Raw genomic sequence first — 26,404 nt, forward strand, 5'->3', positions numbered from 1 at the left:
ATCTGTAATGACAATCATAAGTCAGAAAAAATTGGAACCAGTGGGGTTCGAACCTGCCATCTACTGCTTTCCGGGCAGCGACTCAACCACCAGGCTATTCTGGTTCACGGCTAAGTCACGATGAACTGGAATTCAAATACCCTCAATCATCTTTGTTTACAAAAAGTAATTTCTCCTATTAAAGCATCTTTATTCATTTACTAAGATAAGTCTTGAGGCAATGATTTTACGGCCATAACTTGTCTCTGTCAATACAAATATTTTTTTTTACACAAGTGTCTTTGTCTTAGTTTCGGTCCTGGGGCGCGTTTCATCATCATTTTTGTCCGACAAGTTGTCAGACCTGAAACTTGTCTTGATGTTGATTGGCTAGGAAGCATTGTTACTATGGTTACTGTTTGATAAAATGGGACTTGTCGGATAAAACATCCGACAACTGCTTGCATGAAATGCTCCCCTGCCCTGGTCTTTATCTCTTCTGCCCTGGTCTTTATCTCTTCTGAGTATATCTCAGACACTTAATTGACACATGACATTCGAATCATACTCTATATGCATTAGAGATGATATGCACTCCATACACAATATACAATGCCCACCACAAATTTAGCTAAAATTGCGAGACAAGGTAGGCAAAATGAAGTCATAGAGACAAGTATTGTTAAAAAAAACAAGTGGAATGCCTCTGGCCGTCTCACCTGCATCACGCGATTGAACATAGCAGCAGTGCTGACTTTGAAAACTACTATAACTCGCACAAGATGTTCAGTGATACTTGGTTACTCTTATTTCCACGTTTAATGAACTAGACCAATACACTTACAGAGATAGGATGGTAATTCAACAAATACCCGCAATGTGGCCAAAATTCATTGACCTCACATGACCTTTGACCTTGATCATGTGACCTGAAACTTGCACAGGATATTCAGTGATACTTAATTACTCTTATGTCCAAGTTTCAAAAGTCAGATCAATAAAGTTGCAAAGTTATGATGGTAATTCAACAGATACCCCCATTATGGCCAAAGTTCATTGACCTTTGACCTTGGTCATGTGACCTAAAATGTGCACAGGATGTTCAGTGATACTTGATTACTCTTATGTCCAAGTTTTATGAACTAGACCAACATACTTTCAAAGTTATGATGGTAATTTAGCAAATACCCACAATTTGGCCAAAGTTCATTGACCCTAAATGATCTTTGACCTTGATCATGTGACCCGAAACTTGCACAGGATGTTCAGTGATACTTGATTACTATTATGTCTAAGTTTCATGAATCAGATCAAAAACTTTTAAAGTTTTGATTGTAATTCAACAGATACCCCCAATTCGGCCAAAGTTCATTGACCCTAAATGACCTTTGACCTTGGTCATGTGACGTTAAACTCATGCAGGATGTTTGGTGATACTTGTTTAATCTTATGTCCAAGTTTAATGAACTAGGTCCATATATTTTCTAAGTTATGATGACATTTTTAAAACTTAACCTCTGGTTTAGTTTTTGATGTTGACGCCGCCGCCGTCGCCGTCGGAAAAGCGGCGCCTATAGTCTCACTCTGCTATGCAGGTGAGACAAAAACACACTGCAGATGTGAAACAATAGATAGAAATCTTACAAAATTTTTTGAGACTTAGATGATTTTCTAGCGAAAAATTTTTTTGAGGCAAAGTTGTTTCAGCATAAACTGGTACAATAACAGTTTTGAGGCATTCCTGGACACTCACCTATTGAGAGTGGATAGGTAGACACTGGCCTGGGTCAGAGATGGTACTTGTTTCTGCAGTCTCGCATCTGTCACAAAGTTATGCTGTAATTCATTGTATCTAAACAAAAAAAAAATCTCCAGTCAAACATAAAAATATATCCACAATAAATGGCCTATTCTAGATTATATAGACAAACCTGTATATAACTTGGACTACCCATTAAGGGAGACCAGAATAAATGTCCTTATGACATGATGGTCTTTATGGACAAGTCTCAATAATACACATTCCAATGGGGATAGATTCAAGTGAAATAGAATAATTATGGTCTTTTTAGACAGGTGGTTGTTCTATACAGGTGGTCATTAGAGCAGGTTCCACTATTTCTCAAAAACAGGAAAGTGCATTAATTAGCACAAATGGATGGAATATTGATAACTATACTTTAGAATAATAACCTGCTGGAGACAACCCTATTCGGACCATAAAAAAGCTAACGGTGTGTTTATGGCATGGTAATTACTCAGCAGAGTGTTCAACCAAGACCGTGATTAAGGGCATGTATCCAAGCGGGGAGGGCACATTTTGGGGGGCAATTGTTTTCTCTTTTTTTTCCAACAGGGAAGTGCTTCCCATTGTCGGCCTCATTTCGTTACAGCACCATTGCTTTCTTTGAGGGAACCGCCATATTTGTTAACTACTGCCGATTCTTCTGTCTTCACCCCCAAGATGGAAACATATCCTCATCTCAGGATGAGAACAGAGGGCAAAGAACAGAGAGCAACATCAGGTGGGTGTTTCATAAAGATGTTCATAAGATAAGAGCGACTTTAAGAACGACTGGTGATCCTTTTTTTGGTAAATGGTATACACCACAGATGATGGTTTAGCGCGTAAGAAAGGATCACCAGTCGTTCTTAAAGTCGCTCTTAACTTACGAACAGCTTTATGAAACGGCCCCCATGACAGGCCTCTAATTTCAAGCAAGAAAATTAAGAAATCCAGCATGGTGATCATGCTTCCAAAGTTCTGTTTGGTTGCTTTAAGGTTTGATATTTAACATCATGTCAAAATTTTATGATGAAAAACAACATTTGGTTCTCAACCAAATATGATTAGATTTTTCATGACATAATTTCTGCTAAAATCAAACCAGTCCCAACAGAAACGGTTGAGACAAGGGGAGCGCTCAAATATCCATCAATAATGAAGATCCTTACCATTCATACTTTACGAGTCAGTCAGTTTATTTTACCCAATATCTTCCAAAAACTAAAATTACTCACAAAATTCTCTACGTAACCAATCTATGGAATGATTTGAATAATGATTCTAAGCTAAGTGAAACTCTAAATAAGTTTTAAAAACTTCTGAACGTTGAATTTTTCTCTCAGTATGAAAATCCTGCCAATAGCACACTGTATGTTATTATTTTGTTTGTTTGTTTATTCTCCTATATTAGCCCATTGTTTTTGGAATTGTATTTCAATGTTATTTGTTGTTTACTCTTTATGTATGTCTTATATTGATTTGTATTTACTTGTATCATGGTGGTGCCCCACCCACATTTTTTTTAAATGAAAACCTCCAGGGGCTCCGATCCCATGTTTGTATCTAATCTGTATATACCTGTATTTTTATGATTGATTGATTGAAATAAATTTTGAATTGAAAAATAAAATCTTACTTTTGCTGATGTGGTTTACGGTACACCATGTGGAGTGTTATAGAAACAGTGGATAGAAGAAGAGAAGTGGATAGGCGAGAAAGTGGAGATTTGAGAGTAGAGTCTCTCTACTAATCATCATCTCTACTCGTAGACTCAAGCCAGCATCGCCTCATCAGCTCTACTACTCAAGCTGTTCTCAACTCATCAATCTCTTCTGGTTTATACATTCCTTTTCAGGACTACTTTCAAGAAAGAATACTCTTCTCTCAAATCTCCACTTTCTCGCCTATCCATTTCTTGTCTTCTATCCACTGTTTCTATAACACTCCACATGGTGTACCGTAAACCACATCAGCAATTGTACATGCCACCATGCAAACCTTCAAACAACATCCAAAATCTTACTTACGTATTGGTATAATACTCAGGCATGGCATCTAACTGCTTCAGGACCGGTGATTGATTTTCCTGTTGCCATCTTCCGATCACCTAGTAAATGGGAAATTATTCATGTAGAATACCGGTTTCTTTGTTGTATCATATGTTGTATTTGCCTATCTCAATATGACCAAAGTTTCTTTGTTTTTATTTATTATAATTTTATATGCCTTTATCATGATTATACTGCAATTGTTATAAAGATGCTCAGTCTTGGTCCTTGGACCTTCAAATCATGTCTTTTTAGCATTTTTTTCAACAGAAAAATACAATATCACTCTAACCATGCAAGATAAATTGTAGCTCTATGGGATTCATGAAGTACTGCATGTTGCCAATGACTGACATCAATATTTTAAGAAGGAATGGCCAAGTATTTTAAGAGCTTCATAAAATATTTAATCTTTGGTGAAAGAAAATTATCATGTCATCAAATATTATATTAAAGAATGCAATTTTTAAAACCAGTGGTAACAACAGTATGTTAAATGAAACTAGGTCAATATTGCTGTCCATCTAAAACCAAACAAGTTTTAATAACTGACCCAAACACTCACTTCTTTATAGAGCATTCTGTACGCATTAGTCTTTGGTGGGAAGGCAAACATGACCATGTCTCCGGCATTGTGATTCTGTAATGGTTGATAGTACTGTAAGGAATGTCTGTAGGTGATCATCAAACAAGCTAACACACTGGATGAACCCTGGAAATGTAAGAGAATGCAATCAAAAACAGAGAATGAGATCAACAACACTGTAAGGAATGTCTGTGGGTGATCATCAAACACTGGATGATCCCTGGAAAGGGGAAGAATGCAATCAACAACAAATAATGACATTAACAACAGTGTAAGGAATGTCTGTAGGTGATCATCAAACATGCTAACACACTGGATGAACCCTGGAAAGGTGAGAGAATGCAACCAACAACAGAGAATGAGATCAACAACTTAAAGAATGTCTGTAGGTGATCATTAAACATGCTAATACACTGGATGAATCCTGGAAAGTTGAGAGAATGCAATCAACAACATATAAATAATATCTGTAGGTGATCATCAAACATGCTAACTCACTGGATGAATCCTGGAAAGGTGAGAGAATGCAATCAACAACATATAAATAATATCTGTAAGTGATCATCAAACATGCTAACTCACTGGATGAACCCTGGAAAGGGGGAGAATGCAATTAACACCACTGTGATGAATGTCTGAAGCACTGAATGAACACTGGATAGGTGAGAGAATGCAATCAACAACAGAGAATGAGAACATCATGTAAAGAATGTCTGCAGGTGATCAACACACTGGATGAACCATAGAAAGGTGAGAGGGTGCAATCAACAACAGAGAATAAGATCAACAACTTGAAAAGAATGTCTGTAGGTGATCATCAAACATGCTCACACACTGGATGAACCCTGGAAAGGTGAGAGAATGCAATCAACAACAGAGAATGAGATCAACAACAGTGTAAGGAATGTTGTATGTGATCATCGAACACACCGGATGAACCCTGATAAGGAGACAGAATGTAATCAACAGCAGAGAATTAGATCAACATCACTGTAAGGAATGTCTACAGGTGACCATCAGACGTGCTAACACACTGGATAACCCTTGGATGAGTGCGAGAATATAATCAACAATAGAAAATGAGATTGACAACATTGTAATAAATACATTACAGGTAATACAAACTTATTATTTAGATGAATGTTACATTTATAATTTGAATGGAAAAAGGAAAGATTTTAATTTGAAATGGAGTATGTTGAAACATTTGTTTGAATGATGTATATGATTTGACTTCTGTAAACGTGTTCATTTTTTTTCTAAACACTTGCCCATTGGGGCAAAAGTATTGAAAAAAAAAAATTGTTATAAATGTCGGCAGGTGATCATTAAACATGCTAACAAACTGGATGAACCTGTAAAGTGAGAGAATGCAATGGAGAATGGGATCAACAAAGTAAAGAATGTCTCTATGTGATCATCAAACATGCTAACACACTGAATGAACATTGGATACATGAGAGAATACAATCAACAATGGAGAAAAAGATTGACAACACTGTAACAAATGTCAGTAGGTCATCACTAAACATGCTAACACACTGGATAAATCCTGGAAAGATGGGATAATAATTCAAATTTGAATTCAAGTTCACTTACTTTCAAATCCCTTAAAAACAACATACAATGCACAAGGATGAATGTGGATAACATTAACAACATGGATCTTAGCAGAAGTGGAGCCATGGATAGATGGTTTAGAGAAGCATCCAATTAGAACAATTCATGTCTGTTAAAATTAAGCTCTAAACAAATCAACATACCACTTCTGTCTCGAATGAACATGAATGCGTTTATAACTACAATGTTTTAAATTGAGCTACGTGATGCATATACATTGTAACTTACCCCATCATAGAAGTGGAGTTCTTCATAGTATGACTTAGGTAGTATTGTCAGGCCATTGCGTGGATGACTGAAGATGATACCTTTCTCAAAGACATATAGCACACCTATTCATAAACATAAAAAAACATAAAGCATGATTTAATTAACAAAATACAGAAGTCATATTTCGTTTTCGAAATGTAGCATATCACGCTACTTCCTTTAAATAGTCAACTCTTTTCTCCGTCCAACCCCATATTTCTTAATTTTTATGTCCCTTCATAAAATAATTTCAGAGTATTTTTACTTTTCACATAAACTAGAAAATGAAGACAGATGGTTTATGGAATGTCCCACATATATGCAGTTGGACACACACACTTAATGGATTTGCCAAATACTTAAAAAAAGCAATAATTTGGCTATATAAGCTGACAGGAATGCAATATGCTTCATAATTCATGGAAAAGTTATCAAGTTATGTTTTTTTTTTCCAAATCAGAGCTAATCCATAGTCTGCATCTAAAGATAAATTCTAGGATCTACACTCAGCATTTTATTCTCAGAACCTCAACAATGAATCCTCCAGTGTGATCATTTGCCATTTGAAAAGTGCAACAGACATTGAAAATGTATCTTTTATGGCAACATTTCTGTAATGGGTGGATTGATCCAGCTCTATTTACGTGCATTCTCTACTCAATATGTAGGTTCATATTTGAGGCTGCCATTTTTACAGTCTAAAGCACATTCTTTGTCACTGAAAGGTTCGTATAGTAGGAGGGATGACGCAGAAATTAATTTTTTTTTCACAATCACAAAAGCTTACCCAAAACAGATAAACCACTGTAATTGTGAAAAAGGAAAGTATTTGTGATATCTTTTGTCTTCTTGTAATTTAATGGTAATGGTTTACTGAAGAATTTGTTAACAGCCAGAAGCCGAATGCATAATCTTTTACATGGCAAGTGCAAGATGATATAAACATGATAATAAATTCCATGATTACGCATTGCTATATTTACCATCACTGGGTGCTGATAGCTCCACACTGCCGAGCATCGTACAGTTCACACCATGCAATAGCACACTGCCGAATGGACTCTCAGGATTCTGAAATAAATCCAGATGAAATATGGAGAAAGATAAAGTTAATTTTTAGAGATAAAGATACCAAATGGTAGAATTGTGAGAGGGAAAGTTATTGGAGAAAATGATGCCATGAAGTAAAATGTCATGTGTTTTTCATTACTTTAGCATGAATCCAGCTATTCTTAAAATCATTACGAAGGATATCATTTAACGAAACACATATGTATGTACGAGCTCAAGATCTATAGTATCAGTTTTTATCACTTAAAAAGTAAACAGGAAATATTTCTTTTTAATTTCTATCCTATGTCAATTCAATTGTTGTTCACTGTAGCTTTCAACAGTACTGTTCAATCTACCCCTCTCGGGTCATCAGGCATTTGATATCACTTTGGGTATGCTTAATTAACACCTATTTCACCCTAGAACCACATTTCATTACATCACCGGTGGTTGATGAATGTATAATTCTCATTTTCCAATGATCTTTCCCAAATAATTCTCATCATCATCAATGATTGAAGAATGAAACATTTGATTTTCCAATGATTTTTACAAATAATCCCATCATCATCAAGGATTGAAGAAGGAATCATTTGATTTTCCAATGATTTTTTACAAATAATTTTCATCATCATCAATGATTGACGAATGAATCATTTGATTTTTCCAATGATTTTTACAACTTATTCTCACCTTGGTGTAAAGACTGATATTATTCTCAATGTCAGATGGCTTCATGTCCGCCTATAGAGAAAACAAGAAATTCTTATCAAAAGTGGGATGCGAAATACATACACGAAGAGCATTAAAAATAGCTGATTTATGGTCGAGAACTGGAAAGAGGACCCCAAACAGGAATATACATCATATGAATATAAGTATCCAGAATGTTTATTTCATATTTCACATACATAAACAGGGTTCCAAAAGAAACTAATTAAACTTTACATCGGCAGTGCACACATTCCACTGTGTCAAAACAAACAATATTTTAACACAGGCTAGCTTCAATAATCTTTACTAAGCACATGTCAATAAGTAAGAGATTGGTTCAATTACAGAGAGGCGCTATAGCCCCTCACATCGATTGGTTTCAAAATCCAAAGTGACAAACTGGCCAAAGAAAGACCAATGAAAATGAGATGGGATCAAGCAAACTTCCCAGTTTGTTACACATGTCTTCCAAGGGCATGCCTGATTGGTTCAATCACAAATAAGCTACAGAAAAATAGCATCAACGTTTTAAATTGCTGGAACAATTACACAGCCACACACAGATCCTCAAGGAATGTCCGGTAAGCGGAGGAGAATCCGAACACAGTGTATATCTTAAACAACCTCACGCAGAGCGTTAAGTGTGTTACCCATCACAAGAAATGAAAAGTTCTACAGGGATGCCAGTTGGAATTGATCAGAGGGCCTGAAAATCACCTAGAATACAATATTTTGCACACAAAAATGCTATAACCATGGCCTAAAATATAAATTGCCAGAGCCTGAATTCAGGCTTTTGCCTGAAAAATTCATCACAATTTGAATGAAAGTATGAATGAAATGTTACTGATCCCCACTGGTTATTGATGGCACCATCCGTTGCAAGTGGTAATGTGTGAATTATTTGGTAGTGATCGCCACCAGTGATTGAAAGTGCTACCCATCAAGAATGGTGATAGCATTTAAAACAACCCATAGATTCAAACATTATGGTTAATTTGAGTACTTACAGCCCAAGTGACAGTGCGGGGGAGGTGCCTCGTCAGAATTAGACACTCTGCATTCATTTCGATGCTTCCATCTGAACAATAGATATAGTAGATTAGATAAAACATGTTAATCGATATCAGATTCAGCTGCACAACCACATTTGTTTTGCTCATTCTAGAATGACTAAAACCAGTGCTTAAGGGCAAAAACATGCACAATATTTCAATCCACTGGGTAATACATGCTGTAAGTATTTCATCTAGAAACAATGACTTTATGTATCAATACATTTGCAGAGAGATTAAACTTATTCATTGCATTCATTATTAATTAATAAATGTGCGTGTTACAAAATTGCAAAACATATGCATGACCTTTTAAAATTGTTTTTGCGCAAAATATGGTGAACATAATTTATATACATAAATAAAGTATCAAACAGTACTGTAGGTGACCAACTATATGCACAATATTGCTATTATTTATTCCTTGAAACGCAGCGCGCGTAACAGCTGCACTGCTAAAGCCAGGGTAATTATGCTGCATATACTGTAGAGCGCTTAGAGACTTCTGACAATTATGTTAGGCGCTATATAAGCAAGTTCAATTATGAATTATTATTATTAATCCCAGAGCTTTGTTTGTATGCTAGTTTACTCTCACTTTGATTTTGATTCATATAATGAGCATGGCTAAATTCACAATTAAGAATAAATATCTAAATTAAAAAAAAAATCAATGTTTATGAGGATAAAAACATTCGACATGATGATTTATTTCAAGAATTCATTTGGAAAGAAATTTGCCATGATTCCACTTCTTCTTAACTTTCAAAGTTTGTTTTCTGCATAGGTAATGATAATTTCCTGAGTATATAACCTTCATCAGAATATAAAGAGTTTTAGCTCCAGAAACACATTAAAATTGACGATGTGCCAGCACAAATCCCAAAATCATCAACAAACTTTTATACCATATTGGAGGTCGATTGCCTTTTCACACATGATTTGCCTCCTAAAATGGGCTTTAACCCTAGTAAGACTAGGGGGGGCTGATTCAGCCCCTCCCCCTGACATTTTTCACTATAAATCTGCTGCGCAGAATTTTTTGACCGAGTCGCTCACTGACTTTTTACTTTCAACTTTCAAGTCTCATGCAACTTGAGACCAAAATTGTGACCTCCATGAACATGGTTCCGAAATTACACAACATTTCGTAAGTGCATGCAGACCTAAAATTGCTCAAAAATGTTAATTTGTGTACAAATTTTAGCCAAATTCCATAAATGTATCATTATTTCTCCTTTGCTGATTAAAATCAATTAATTTCATCTTGTTTATGGTCAAAATAAGTGCCTGACAATTTCTATCGAAAAAAAAGTGGAAAAACAAGAAAATACACAAAGAAAACAATAAAATACTTTAGAAAATAAATGTTGTGTTGAAATTTTTTAAAGGAAAATTGATCAGATTCCTATAAAGAGTCTGTGACCTGAAAATTAGCATTTTAGGGGCATTATTTAGTTAATTAGAGCAAACTTTTGATTTTATGCATAAATTAGCATAATTAATTAGCAATGAAATTTTTTTTGTAGATTATGCCATGGGTAACGCCCTTGACAATTTTCTTTGCAATCACGCAATTGACCGCCGAGATCAGTCGGGAGGGCTGAAATTAAATTCAGCCCCCCCCCCTGCTTCTTAGGTGGCAAAATAGCCTAGTCTATCTACGGTTAATATAAAGTCAGCTGGTGGGGATGAAGTATATTCTTTTGTTTGATACCAGAATGTTGGAAAAGAAAATATCTGATAACTGAAAAGCAAATAATCAATTCTTGTAACAAGTGCATTAAAATTGTTGACGGGTACTGTATATAATTCAGCTAATAGTTTTCAAACCACAAAAAGGTATATGGTCAATAGCAGCGTTGGAAAGCAACACACGATTTTGCCCACATGACAGCTCAAATCACCAATCATATTCCCAAGATGGCCGCCTTGGATTTACCATCTTTTTTTAAGTCACCCCAAGAACTGCCATTAACAATATTTCAGAAAGTTTAGAAAAATCAATTTTCTACTAACAGGAAAAAAAAATGCTTTTACAGCATAATTCCTTGCTGCACAGATAAGCAGCACTTGAAATGAAAGAAATGGCCCCTAAAATTTCAGCAATAGACATACTGTACGAGAAAAAAAAGCCCCTCAAAATACATGTAAAACCGTTTTCTACCCTGGCTTGTAGATAAGTTACAGAATTGATTTACATCCATTTAACTAGCCTACCTTTCTGTAGCACTGGAATGGCAGAGTCCAAGAAGCTTTCAGCAAACACTACAGATCCTAGGCTGTTATTAGGGTGCTCAACACTGGGAATATCATACACCACCAATGACACCTGATAATAAGGCATGAAGTGCAACAAAGGTGTTAGGATTGAAAAGTGGCTTGATAGCGAGTTATCTGGAAATACCGACTTTATGTTGCTTAACACCAAGGGAGAGTATGCAAAACCAATGCTAGAATGATAAATGAAGTTTAATTATGTTTTTTATATTATAGAATTGGGAAGAAATTTTATAGGGAGCTATCAGGAATCACAATCTTGGAGTAATCAACACTTTGGAAGATTATATACTACTAGACACCTGAAATGACTGTAATTTTAACAATGGCGTTAGAGTTGGAAAGGACTTGAAAGTTAGCTATCTGGAAACACCACCTAATGGTGCTAAACACCAAGGAAATGCATGCACAGCCAATGACACTTGAATTAATGTATCCAAGCTTAACAATAGTATTAAAATTAGAAAGGACTTTAATAGGGAACTAAAATGTGATGGAAAGACAGACAAATGGACATACTGAAAACATGATGCCTCTGACAGCCATCTGTGGTGGACGGATACATTCAGATTTATAAACATTCTCCATGAATAATTTGAATGAGTCCCCAACCAGTGCTATATAGTTTCCTTCATTTTGAGAGGCAGGGAGTGGGGGAATCAGTATCACTGGTATTCAACATTCATCATTCATAATATTGATGTAAAAATATTCCTCTATCGATTTTAATACAGAAAGTATACCCTTTGAAATTTACCTGGACTTTTCTTAAATACCCACATGTATAGAATTACGTGACTTACTCTTGAGAACTCTTAATAGCACAGATAACTTTTAAACATTGATTTCTTATGATTATCCCTGTACAACCTTTAATTTGGAAGAAAACCTTTATCAGGAATTATCCTAGTTATTGGGAAAACCCCTCAGGAAAATGAATAATTCAAAAGGGCTTCTTATGAATCCAACAAAATGTCAAATCTATCCCAAACAGGAGTTGTCTACACCCCGAAATCCGAAATGCATTTGTATGCTGTTGAAAATAGTAAAGGATTAAGCTGCATAGGCTGAGTGATTTGGTCTCTAGCTTACAGATGAATATCTTAAGCTTACATAAACTAAGGTTGACATTAAGACTTCTGAGTAGTTCCTTATCTAAAAATTCTTAGAAAAAAATGTATTGGTGTCTAGAATTATAGAAAAGATAGCTCCAACTACTAAAATGTGTCTGGAATTTTGAAAAAGATGGCAGTAGAGTGAAAGATTCAATAGCTTTGGTGGAGTCTATTGTTCCGTCAAATTGGTCAATTTTCCAACAGAAAAATATCTAATTGGGTGAAATATTTAAAGATAAACAATTCATCATGGCAATTTAGCAGTGAGAGTATACATAAACTTTATTTGTTTAAAAAAAGAATAGTAATGTTAAAAATCATGGGGGAGGGAAGTTCAACAAAAATTTAAGTCTGACTATAAACCACACTTGAATTCTAAGTTGCCTGCAGTATGAGACACATAAACGTATTGGTCAGATCATGCTATAGGGGCTTTGTGCCTACTGCCTATATATCAAGAAGATCCAGTGTTCTTTATGTGCATTGGCACTTAAGCATGACTTAAAAGTCAAACTGACATCTCTATGATAAACCCAAGCTCTTAGATTGAATCCTGTCCTACAACGGTTAAGGGTCTTACCAGTTTGATGAGGGGAACCTTGTCATCTCTGAGCTCTATGGTGTTTCCTTCTTGGGTGAGGGCTTCTAGGGTAAAGTCAATGTTGGCTCTAAGAATAGATACAGAAACCATGACACATGATATGATGAATAAAAAGAAGAAGCATAGAACATGAACAGCCCTTTTGTGACTGTATACTTTCAGCCAGTGTCACCCAGGCTATGGTAAGGTTTGCAGAGTCAGCAGAGTTTTCTTCAATTCCAATGGTGAGATTGGGAGGTCACTACAGCCACATTTCCTCATATTGTGCTAATGGCAGGTTTATTATTCCAATTTGTCCATTTACCAAGTCGTCTACTATCATTTTGTCTACCATCAGTTCGTCCACTATCCACATGGTCTAATTGCCATTTCATCCACTCACCATTCTGTCTAATAATCAGTTGGTCCTATAGCCATTTAGTCTACATAACATTTGGTGTAATTGGACTATGTGTTAATTGGGCAAATTGAAGGAAAATAAAATGGGTATGAGACCAACTGGTTATGAGATGAAATGGTCATAGACCAACTGGTGATTAGACGAATGATGATTGGACCAAATGGTTGTTAGATGACATGTTGATGGACCAAATGGTTTTAGACTTAATGAAGGTAGACCATGTGATGAGTGGAGGAGTTGGCAATAGACAAATCAGCAGTTTAGCACTACAGCCACTTTTCCTCCTATTGTGCTCATGAAATATCTCCCTAGATACATTCAACTCAAGTTTCTTACATGATTTTACATCTATTTCCAAACATTTAAATGAGGAAGGAATACTATGACTGTTCAATGCACATTCTTCAGCCTAATTAGATCATGATATAGAGTAGATACTGCAAGCAGTTCCGATTGCAAAAATAAACATGCATTATGTCAGCCTCCAAAAGCAGAAAAAATCAATGAATTTGTACAAGTACATGAAGAAAAGCCAGGCGATTTCATTGCCTTAATCTTCAAACCCAATGCTATGTGGTAACTATAAAAATAAAATGTATCAAATGTTAAACCCACATGTATGTACTGGCCCCTAAGTGGAAAGGGGGTTCACAACATTCGTTAAAGAGAAATACCAGTAGTTGTAGTAAACAATGATTTCATGAGAAAGTCTGTAAAACCAGCCTTAATTGTCAGTACATCATCAAGGATCTAGATCTGGTACAGTTACATAAACTGAACTGAGTGAAATCTTGAAATCTACGCTGAAAAATATTCACACTGGAGATCACCAACACAGAGATAAGCGCATGTTCGACAGTGTATTATTATTGCTTTGAATGTCGGCCCGACGGTTGACCCTAATCCTGTGCTAATTGTGTAATTGCTAATTTCTCAGCAATTACACAATTTCTTCCAGAATCCTTTGGCACTTTTTTTTTTATTCATACAAACAGACACTTTGGTGGTGATTTCATTGGATTCCGTACGAACTCATTTTGATATTGTTACCAAAACTGGCATTTACCTATAAATAGAACACATGATTTTAATCAGAATATGGTACACTAAAAGAGTCATCATTCGTGTAGTCATATTTCAATATAAAGAACATGCCATTCATAGGCAAGTAATTCCATGTTTGATTTTCTGTACAAATCATAAGTAAAACAAATGAAAATGTAGAAAGATTTTCTAGGGAGTCTAGCCCATTTCAGTGGCATTCACAAAATGGCATCGTTCTTCCAAGGCATCCCATTCTATTAAGTATGAATGTCAAATCCTGTATATACAGAACTTTCCATAAATTTGTCTTTTTTTAAATCAAATTCCTATAAAAAATTATAGCACTCTTAAATAATAATAATTATAACAGTATATGGGATTTGTAATGTGCCAAACCCACTCAGCAGAGTGCCCAAGGCGCAGTGAAAGAAAGGAAGAGATTGAAAAGTACAAATACATTAATAATAGATTCAGGAACAATTAAGAGTAGGAAGCATTGGATCATGGTTTAATCCGTTCTTAAGTAAGAGTGTAGACAATTGGTGGTCAGATGTACAAAAAGGTTTATTATTTTATGAAAATGCTCAGGTATTAAAGAACTAGAGTAAAATCTTACTTGTTTGTGAGGAAGCCAGGTCCTAGTTTGAGGTGTTCCTCTGTAAATCCTTCCTTCAGTGAGGACAAACAACATGCTTCAGCCTGGTTAGATATAAATACAGAGGACAGATTCATTCCGGGTTTATAATAATTGACGATTAATGAGACCTACCTTGTTTATAAGTGTTACGTATAGTGCTTAATGTTTACTCTATTAGAAGTCTCTAAGGGCTCTATATTGAATGCAGAATTACCACAGTATTAGCACAGAAGCTGTTATATGCTCTGCGTTATAAGGCAAAAAATTCCTGCAAGATGCCTGTTTATCTCACATGGATTCCAGTAACACATTAAAGGTGGGTTGAAATTCATTTCAACCCATAAAGATAGTTTACCTTTATCCTGGAAACTAGTAATGATACATTCAATATAATCAAAAAGAGAAAAATGTATTGAAAACATTGATACCATGCACATTACATCATGTGGTGCCATTCCTAATAAAAGCAATTTAAATGAAGCTAATCATTATACACTCTAAATTGGCAAAGTGATGACAATAATCACTTTATTAAAATAAAAAATTGCAAGTTTTTGTTAAATTTCACTTTGTTTTCATTTATTTGACTCATATCATATTAATCTATTTTAGGTATAGAAATTAATTTTCAAGAAATAAAGGCTGTTGCCAATTTGAGGAACAAAAGATTAATTTTGACCCTATAAAAGCTGCGTACCTGTAGAGGGGGGGCACATTCACTATCATTATAGAGAGAAGACAGAGCACCTTGGCTACAACAAATCAATGGACTTTGCATTGGCATCCACAGAATTGCTATGACAAATTTACAGGTAGATGCAATGGGAAATTTCAAAATTGACATAATGATTAATACCTCTATATACAGTTTAGGAGTAAAGACGACTAAGTCTATGTCTATTCTCTTTGATAAGACATTTCAATAACAACCTGATTTTCAATAAAAATGAACAAAATCCATTATAATACAAATTTTTTTTAAAGACTAAAATTTCATTATCTTTTTTATAGAAAGAAACAAAGTACTGCAAAAACAGTTTCTTTTAATTTCTTTAAGGCATCAGCATATGATACTGTTTTACATAATGGAACTATAAAGTAAAGCTAGTTACCTTTGAGTAGCTAGTTGTCTTGCAATACTCATTAATTGATGCCAAAACAGAACCAATCACGACCTTATATAGTCTCTCGAGAAGTCTGTAAATCAGAAATTGAAAGCAAACTCAGGTGCTCATATTATCTGCATACGTCATAGGTATGAAACTTTATTACAGATCAATTCAGGCTATTTTAATAGATGACTATTTGAGGGGCTCCATTTTTACAAATGTAAACTCAAGAGTTGTTTGTATTATTCTTATTAAGACCTACTTAACAATAAACAGTATACAAAGCTTTGGTGCAAATGACTTCAACATATCTAGAGATATTCTACACAGGGAACGTCTAGACATCAGACTTGGACACATACAAAAATGTTTGTTTGCTGTAAAAGAGGGAGAAAATTGGGGTGCATCAGGATTTCTTAGAAGGTGGGGTGGGTTGTTGGGTTTTGGGAGTCTTTATAAGAATGATACAAAAACTCTGAGAAATATTATTCACTTTTTTGTAGCTTGTGAGGGGAATTTGTTCCATAATAAGTAATGCACATGCACAAGACACATAAGATGGACCTCCTGGAATGGTCAGACTCTTGTATAGTCCACTCACAATATGGATGATGTTCCAACAAGCTACTTTCTAAAAAAATATAAATTTTCAAAAATGTTGAAAACTGAAGTTTTCTACTCATTTTATTTTTACAAGGAAAGGGGTTACATCAAGAAAAACAGACTCTCTCCTTTTTATTTGGCTCACTTTCATGTGTCTACAATTACCCTTCCCATTTCTTACAGTACTCCTAGATAAGTTTATTTTCAAATAGTATTTAGAGACTTTACTAGAATCTATGTGTGACAATACAGATCATGAGATAACTAGATTGACCAATGATAACTCACTCAATATCTGTCTTTGGTGGGCGTGGTGCCTGAGCAGAACCCCCTGTGATGGGGTAGGGGGCGTGCCCGCTGGATGTGAAGTAGGTTCGAGCACAGCACAGAGGGCTTCTGGGTGCAACCAACTGACAAATCTACATAGGAAAACAAGAATCATATTGAAAGTTTGATGGGCACAATAATACAATGCAGTGCTATACTGTAATGTGTAAGTCATCCAAGCATTAAATATACCGGTAGCTGCTGAATTTTTGAGCACTGGAACAAAATGTGCAAACACTTTCCATCATTAAATAGGTAAACAACAAAGCCTAGGCATCAAATAAAAAGCGAAAACAAATCTTTCATACATATACAGTGCGTCCCAGAAAAAACGAAACCAAGATTTAGCGATCATTTATCATTACTTAATCATAAATAAAATATACAAATAACCTATCATCTGATATTACTTAGATTATTTCTTATTCACGCATGAGTGAGCAAATACAATTTGAAGAAAGGATATCAAAAACTCATTTGGCGGGGGGTATCTGGGTTTCAAAAAGAAAACCACATTTCTGGAAAGTTCCATATCTGCTCTTTAATTTGATACCTAAATTACAGAAAATGGTCAAGAAATAACAAAGTTCTGGTCATTTGAAATAAGGCTTGAATTTCAATAATTTCATAAAATGAAGAGGTTCTCCAGGCTAGCTTTCAAACTCACTCAACACTCCGTTTTGTTGACGATCAGCCATGCATTAAATCTTTTGTTCACCATGCGAAAGCTTCTGTGGGAAACTGGGGAAAACATGTTTATCTCATGAAATTATGGAAATACAAGCCTTATTTTAAATGACTAGAACTTTTTTATTTCTTGACCATTTTCTGTAATTGAGGTACCAAATTAAAGAGCAGATATTTAACTTTTCAGAAATGTGGTTTTCTTTTTGAAACCCAGACACCCCTCGCCAAATGAGTTTTTGGTATCCTTTCTTCAAATTGTTTTTGCTCACTCATGCGTGAATAAGAAATAATCGAAGTAGTATCAGATGAAAGAGGAGATTCTAAGCTTTAAATTGGTAGGTCATTTATCTATTTTATTTATGATTAAGTTATGATAAATGGTCGCTAAATCTCGGTTTCGTTTATTCTGGGACGCACTGTATATTATCATTCAAAATTGTCATTCCTGTTACACCGTAATATCCCAAAACTATGCCGAATATATGTCAACCGAACAATGATGTTATTTAGATAATATTGTTGAATATCAAAGTTCACTCATCATCCATGACTATTTCTTGATCTTTTTTTCTCTCCCTTTCTTCTGAAATTCCTCCTCAGCTTTCTGTTTATCTGTATAATAAAGCTATATGAGTTATCAGTTCCTAGCACTGAGACCTGTTGGGGGTTAATAATGCTGTTCATACCTTATGAGGGAATTTTTGTGCAATTGGTGATCCTGTCTTGTGATAAATGGTATACACTAAATTCAGGGGTGTGAGTGGTCACAAATAAAAAGCTGAAAGTGTTGAAAAGGTTTGCAATGGAAAGAGCTCCCATACTTTTTGGAGGAAAGCCAGAAATAAGCTGAAATTAAGCTGAAAATCAAAACAAACATAATCTGAAATCAGCTAAAAATCTGAGCCCTCACACCCCTGTAAATTTGCAATGATGTTGAACCACCTCCTAAGAAAATGTCACCAGTCTTTCATAAAATTGTTTGTAATACAATTAGCTTTATGAAACACCAGTCAGGTAACACTGCTAGGAACTGATAGAGTTTATAAAATAGGTGTATTATTTCAAGCATCGCGATTTGCCAACATGCGTCACATGACTTTCAATTTTTTGTGCACTGCACGGCAGTGCAAAAAGTGCGCAACGAAAATTGACATTGCACGCTCAAGGAAACCAGTGCGGTAGAAGTCCTTGGAGAAGTCCAACAAAACTGTATTGTAACTTTTTAAGAATTTGTTTCTGTGTTGCTGTTTAATAAAACAAATAATGCACTTGCTCTGTCGTGCATAAAAGTAAATGCAGAAAAAGCTCGGTTTCTTCAGATGGTGCACACTGGGCACTCGCCGCAAGCGGCACATGCACAGTGCGGCATCTATCTAAAGAAACCTCGCGTGCTCTGCATTTCCACTAACGCACTGGGCTGCATGCATTATTTGTATAATATTATCATATCCCTTACGGTAGCCGCGCACCGTCTATTTAGGAACAGGCTAGCTTAGAATGATTAGCCAACTTTGATTAAATTAGAGCTAAGCTGATCTAGATTTTGTCCAGATCATGGAGATGGGCCAATCAGGACTAGATTATCAATAATTTTCGCTCAAACTTTAATTATGGAAGGGATATAAAACAAATATACCGGGCGTTTCTTTCAAAAGTGTAGTGGAAATATTTTATCCTCTGTTCATTCAGCAATAGTAATTGCCGAACCAACCTCGGACAAAAATATTTCCACTATACTTTCTCAAACCCGGTATATTTGTACACTATTACTACTCATCCAGTCAAAACAAATGTCTTTTAACAAATTAAATTCATCTCTTTCACAACACTAACAAAGACTGACAGTACCCTGAAAAAAAGGGTATTTCCAGGGGTCACAAACATTATTCTCATTTTAAAGGAAGATAGTACTTGATATAATATACTTTCACTTCCATCATCAAAACAAATAGAGGGTATAATTCCCAGCCATTTCCAGAAACTAGGTTCAGTATGTTCTAGTTGATTTTCATACATCAATATAGATATATCTTTGGTGGGTTGTTAAAACTGTGTATCTCTACATTTACAAATTTGTTTGACAGGTCGGAAAAGGCTGTATTTTAGAACTATGGGAATGGTAATTAAACTTCATAATGCCTGAAAACCATATTCCAATTACTGTAGAGAACTCTTTCAATGCAAAGAAAGTTTTATAGAGCACTCAATACAACAGAATGTTTCTAAATGTTTTACAAATGTACTGTTTTTCAAATGTACCGTGTACACAATTTAAGAACTTTCTCCAGTCCCTGAGAAGCATTCCAACAAGAGTTTCGGGACTCAAATGCTAGGCACGCTACATAAGCTTTCGCATCCTACCAGATACCTCTTTAACACCAGGGCGGAGAGTGGTCAAGTTTGGATTGATGCCTTGTTTGAGGATGCGAGGCTGCGGTGGGATTTTAACACACAAGCCTCTGGTTACAGGGCAAGAGGCAGAGCCGCTACACTGCAATGCTTCGAGATAGAGCATCCTCGTAGCTCTCCTAATCGCTTTTAAGTTTTTGATATACATGGATATACCAGCTTACCGCATTATGCTTCATAGTGACACCATCACCTGGACTGAAGATTTACCAATTTTTTCTCTCCTGTATTTCATTTCATTGAAAAGGGTGAGGGTTTCATACTACATCAGATTCAATAATGTACTTACCATATGTTTAGCTGGAGTGTCCCCTACACCCGATATGTGAAGAGTTTTACCTGGTAGAAACCCACCCTCTTGGGTTACTTTCATATGAGCTTTCATTGAGTTCTGACCAAACAGGACGTACGGCTTCCTACCAGATTGCCTGGACAATGGAATATAACAATCACATGATTGATTTAATCATCAGTTTATCGAAAGGGCGGTGCTACTGGGAGGGGGGGGTAATGGCTGCGTGGCTGGGCATCTTCACAAGGGGCAACTGCACCCCCCCCCTCCAATTCCTCTGCCGCAATTTTTTTTAAATACTATTCAGTGAAAACAACAAGGAAATAAAAAGATGGCGGACGAAAAGGGAAGAAAGAAAAATATAAACAAGAGGTTCTAGGACTAACAACTACATTACCTGTTTCCTAAATGAATAAAATTATTGTCACATGAAGGTGATGTTATCGCCCCCCCCCTTATATCCCAGGTTAATTACTTCTGGGGAGGGTATTTCACAAAGACTGAAGTAGGAGTCACACTTAAATGTTGACGCGTACATGATTTGCAACACGCAACCTTATTGATCAATACACAGTAGTATGCGTCCTATTGGCATGATCTGACCAATACGGTCATGCCTTTTATACCGCACGCAACTAGGGCGTTTGAGCATGACTCTCTAAGTCATACTTAAATCTTTGTGAAACACCCCCCTGGGCCCCATCTTACAAAGAGTTGTGATTGATCCGATCAATCACAACTATAGACGGCCAGCAACATCAACATCCATTATGCATGTTTGTTCAAAATATTTTTCTATCTACAATGTATATGCATGCATTCATTGTTTTCTTGAAAATTCACTGTGCTTCTCCTTGTTTGAAAAGGACATTGTGCAAATTTCCTGTAGAAAAAAATTATGCCACTGATGCATTTCCATAGAGTTATGATTGATTGGATCAATCGTAACTCTTTGTAAGACGGGGCCCATGCAGGTTAGTCAAACCCATTCAAGACTGGCTGATTATGCTATAACACACATTTTCCCATAGACCCTAATCTGTCTCCACCTACGCTCAGTCTCTCAATAGTCTGCTGGCACAGACCCTGATTGAAGCGTTGATCAACAAGTAGATCTTGTGACAAGACTAGCACAAAAATACACCTTCTATACTGCAAAAATAGATGTTTTTCCTGGAGTGAGGTGTTTGCAAAGACAACTAGTCACCCTATTGAGACTTATTGGTTTATTGACTAGTAAAAATGAAACAAAAAGATAATGGTATAATTGATCTTTTGATTCAGTAATCCTTAATCAACTATAAACAATGTGATTTTTTTATTTATAAAGGGAAGCAAATATCAGCCAACTGGCTGCAACCTCCTGAAATTTTGAAAATAAAATCATTATTGGATTGAACTGAATTGAATTATCAATGGTTCATTACAACTAATATTTTTTTTCTATAAAAAGCAGGTGTTATATAATTTGTCAGTTGGTATACTAAAAGTACAATAAAAAACATTTTCAATCATTTAAAAAAATAAAATTTGATTGATTTTGTTTTCACTACACGAAATACAGGGAAGCTGCTCGCATATGATGTCACAAATAAAATAATCGAAATCCCAATAACTCTTTTAATCTTTGATGGATTTTCCTCAAATCTTCACCAATATCATTTATAATTTCTGCTACATTTACAACAAACTTTTTGTCAAAGTCAAACCGATATGATGTTCAACCTAGTAATTCAACTCTCTTACCCTTCATTGTTGCTTGAGTTGGACACCTTCCCATGGCTGTAGTAACTCTTAAGTGGCTACAGATACGACAGAAATTGATATTATGATCAAAATGAAGAAATATTGTAGATAAATATTATCTCTTAAATTTTACGTATGAAAGTTGCAAATCAACTCAGATTTTTCTTTGCACACTTCCAAACACATTCAACTCTTGTTTTGTAAAATGTTTCTGTAATTTTTAATAATCTATTTATCTTTCTTTATTTTTATTTTCATATTTTTATCTTTTATTCATTTTATATCTACTTCAACTTTATCTTATTTTGATTTTTTTTCTTATTCCCTTTATCTATTATCATCAATTTTCTAGGGTTGTCTTTTCATGCCTTACCATATTCAAGTGCATTTGATTTCTAGCAGCAAAAAAGATTAAAAGAGAACTTTGCAGGGATTAAGTGATTTTCAGGTTAATTCCAAGAGAATGAATCCAAGTCACATACACTGTAATATACATATTCATATTCCAAGAGCTAGAAACATCAACATGTTTCTGCATCCAGATGTAGGAAAACAGAAATATACTGAGGCTAAATTAATACCAGCATAATCCAATAGCGATGAAATACAGACAGAGAAAGATAACAAAATACACAAACATAAAAGTTTTTTCAGTGTGTTAGGAATACAAGGTTGACAAGAGGGTATTTTTTGTCTCTCCTACTCCATACACCAAGATCATTTTAAGAAATAATTTGTTTCTCTATCTCTGTCTCTCTCTTAAAGGGATTGAGTAATTTTGTGGAGGTTTGCATAAATCTGAGTTATGGGGCTCAACCGTGCTGCCAGTGCATGCAGTGATGTTTCAAGAGGAAACCTTGACAATTTGATGTCAAAAGCTTCATTACATACATGCACTTCACATTAAGTAGAAAAAAAGAGTGATTGTTAAGTGCCAAATGAATGTGGATTGAAAAGACAGTCAAGTTTTGGGTTCTACCAAAATAAATAATTTTTCAAAACTTAAAAGTATTAAAGGTGAAGTCCAACTCAGAAAAATGTTGATCACTTAAGAAAAATCAGACAAGCATAATGCTGAAAATTTTTATCAAAATCCAATATAAAATAAGAAAATTACGACATTTTGAAGTTACGCTTATTTTTCAAAAAATAGTTATATTCACAATTTAGTCACATTCAAATGAGAGAACAGATGATGTTCATCACTTACTATTTCTTTTGTTTTTTATTGTTTGAATCATACAATATTTTTACAGATTTGACTGTAAGGACCAACTTGACTGAACCATAAATGTTAAACAATGGTAATTCTACAGGTTTAGGGAGAAATAAAACTTTGTTTCACATGACAATGGAGAGAAAATTAGAATATTTCATATTTCAAATGATAAAATACAAAAGAAATAGTGAATGAGTGATGTCATCAATTCCCTCATTTGCATACCAACCGGTATGTGCATGTAACTGTTTTGTGAAATTAAGCGAAACTTAAAAATATCATAACTCTAATTTTACATCTGGTTTTGATGAAATTTTCAGTGCTATGCTTGTTGGATTTTTCTCATTTTATTCAAATCAACTTTTTGGTGGGGTGGACTTGTCCTTTGACAAATCTCTGCACAAAGATCTTACCTCTCCTACCATCCCCTCGAGAAGTGTTGAAAAGGCTTTAGCTTTACTGTGAAAATAATTAGAATATATAATCAAAATGTACATTGCATACACATACTAGCTCTGTAGTTTATTAAGTTATTATCATTGACAGATGAAATAAAGATGACTGTCCCCTTTCCGATGCAGAAGAGAAAACAATTATTCACTCATTCAATTAAACATTCATTTTTCTTCCAATTGACATTCCATCCATTTTCATGAAGAATATACATATCATCATCTTTATATATATCGTTATCATCATTTATATGACACCTAGATAGATCCTTGTCATTTGATTGGTTGTTTGATATCAATCATTTAGCCCATTCTACAATGACGTCATCAACCGTGCCATTTTGGATCCATACGCTTTTGTCCATTGTACGCGCACAGAGACTGCAGGCACTACAAGTAAAACCACTCGTGTTTGACAATCATTAGACCGAGCTCACACAAGTATATTTTGCATCGAAATTCATTAAATTCATATGAACAAGAATCTCTTTAAGGTGTCATATAAACCAAATAATGAATGTTATTTCCATTCGTGCAATGGACAAAATACTCCAGTCGGTGAAAGATGAAATGAATGATCCAATCAACTCGGCTACACCTCATTGAATGGATCATTTCATCTTTCATCTCATGAAGTTTTCTGTCCATTGCACTCATAAACATTCATTATTTGTATAATAAGATATATATCATATTTTTATCTCATCATTTTCTGTTTCATGAGATTATATTGTGCAAATTAAGCATACAGTATTATGTTGTATTATATTACGTTATGTGGAGCGTTGTGGCCTAGTGGATTAGTCTTCTGACTTTGAAACAGAGGGTCGTGGGTTCGAATCCCAGCCATGGCTTGATTTCCTTCAGCAAGAAATTTATCCACATTGTGCTGCACTCAACCCAGGTGAGGTGAATGGGTACCCGGCAGGATTAATTCCTTGAATGCATGAGCGCTGAAAGGCAGCTCGAGCTAAAGCCACTGTAATAATAATAACGCGCCTCGGAATAGAATATTTCTAGATAGATGGTGCTATATAAATGCCTATTATTATTTCTAATTCAATCTGGAAAAAAAAGCTAAAATCTTACTAGGAAACATCCACATTTGTCAGCAAAGATGACCACTGACGCTCAAAGAGGGGTAGTTGATTGGTCACGATGGTTTCCAAGGCAACAGGGTCAACAATGTCATAAACAGATGCAAGAGGACTACTAATGTCAATAACCTGTCAATAAATCAAATACATCAAATCAATCAATCAAACAAATCAATTATTGAATAAAAAAATTTCATATATAGTCACATTGTAAATTTAGAGAATAACATGACAGTGAAATCTAACATAACTAATTAATAAGATGAATGTTTAGTTAGATCAATATTTTTTTAGTTCATTAAATTCACTTCAAATATAAACAGTAACATTTGAGTATTATCAAGTCCATACAATAATAACAATGATATTCATTGAGATAATCATTGGCGAAGCCCACTGGCTGAAGTGCACAAGACTTTATAGTACATGCAACATGGAGTATAAATCACGACAGCTGATAAATTTGAGGAGAGTGAAGAAGAAAGAAAATCAAAGCGAAACATACATGTATATGAAAGCAACATTACTAGTTTCGTAATGACGAAGAAGCTAATATACATGTATACCAATCATATGATAGCAAAAATATAGAATTTAATGACAGCTATTCATATACTGCAAACCAGGATAGGTTATGCTGTATACCATGAATTTCCGAAATGTAAATGACTAATCGGCAATCCAGTGGCCTAATTTTCCTACATTAACGGCTTACCTCATGCATCATAGTGAAGAATCCTCCCCTGTATATCAAATGAAAAATGATCATAGTTAATAAAAGAAACAAGCATATCGAGCAAGCATGATGCAATCAAATATGCTGGCTGAACTAGAATACAAGGGGGGGAATCATCTTTAAATGCTTTTTTTTTAAGGACAGGCAATAAAGATTAGACCTGGGGGCCGTTTCATAAAGCTGTTCGTAAGTTAAGAGCGACTTTAAGAACAACTGGTGATCCTTTCTTACGCCCTAAACCATTGCCAATGAGTATACCATTTATCATAAGAAAGGATCACCAGTCATTCTTAAAATCGCTCTTAACTTACGAACAGCTTTATGAAACACCCACCAGGGGCCCGTTTCATAAAGAGTTACAACTGTTGTAACTTTGCCATTATGGCAACTATCAAGGCAACCTTGATTTTGATTGGTGATGAGCGCTGATTCCATGGTAGTTGCCAAAATGGCAAAGTTACGACAGTTGTAAATCTTGATGAAACAGGCCACAGGTGGGCGTTTCATGAAGCTGTTCGTAAGAGCGACTGCCACTAGCATACCTACTGGGCAGTCTTCCC

The 26,404-nt window shown here is 35.2% G+C and overlaps 1 protein-coding gene across 1 annotated transcript in view; it reads right to left on the reverse strand.

Moving 5' to 3' along the window:
- Window positions 1-26,404, reverse strand: part of LOC121425069 (uncharacterized protein C20orf194-like) — a 73,741-nt gene that overhangs the window by 11,164 nt on the left and 36,173 nt on the right. The window contains exons 8-24 of the mRNA XM_041621029.1: window positions 25,824-25,851; window positions 25,101-25,237; window positions 23,973-24,018; window positions 22,341-22,396; window positions 20,592-20,730; window positions 17,168-17,298; window positions 16,280-16,364; window positions 15,147-15,229; window positions 13,066-13,153; window positions 11,311-11,422; window positions 9,046-9,116; window positions 8,015-8,065; window positions 7,252-7,339; window positions 6,248-6,351; window positions 4,379-4,525; window positions 3,793-3,872; window positions 1,733-1,831 (exon numbers count right to left, since the gene is read on the reverse strand). Coding sequence (XP_041476963.1) covers window positions 1,733-1,831; window positions 3,793-3,872; window positions 4,379-4,525; window positions 6,248-6,351; window positions 7,252-7,339; window positions 8,015-8,065; window positions 9,046-9,116; window positions 11,311-11,422; window positions 13,066-13,153; window positions 15,147-15,229; window positions 16,280-16,364; window positions 17,168-17,298; window positions 20,592-20,730; window positions 22,341-22,396; window positions 23,973-24,018; window positions 25,101-25,237; window positions 25,824-25,851 — 1,545 coding nt within the window. The remainder of the gene's footprint in view (window positions 1-1,732; window positions 1,832-3,792; window positions 3,873-4,378; window positions 4,526-6,247; window positions 6,352-7,251; window positions 7,340-8,014; window positions 8,066-9,045; window positions 9,117-11,310; window positions 11,423-13,065; window positions 13,154-15,146; window positions 15,230-16,279; window positions 16,365-17,167; window positions 17,299-20,591; window positions 20,731-22,340; window positions 22,397-23,972; window positions 24,019-25,100; window positions 25,238-25,823; window positions 25,852-26,404) is intronic.

The sequence above is a fragment of the Lytechinus variegatus genome, chromosome 12 (assembly GCF_018143015.1).
Source record: "Lytechinus variegatus isolate NC3 chromosome 12, Lvar_3.0, whole genome shotgun sequence".
NCBI classification, from domain to species: domain Eukaryota; kingdom Metazoa; phylum Echinodermata; class Echinoidea; order Temnopleuroida; family Toxopneustidae; genus Lytechinus; species Lytechinus variegatus.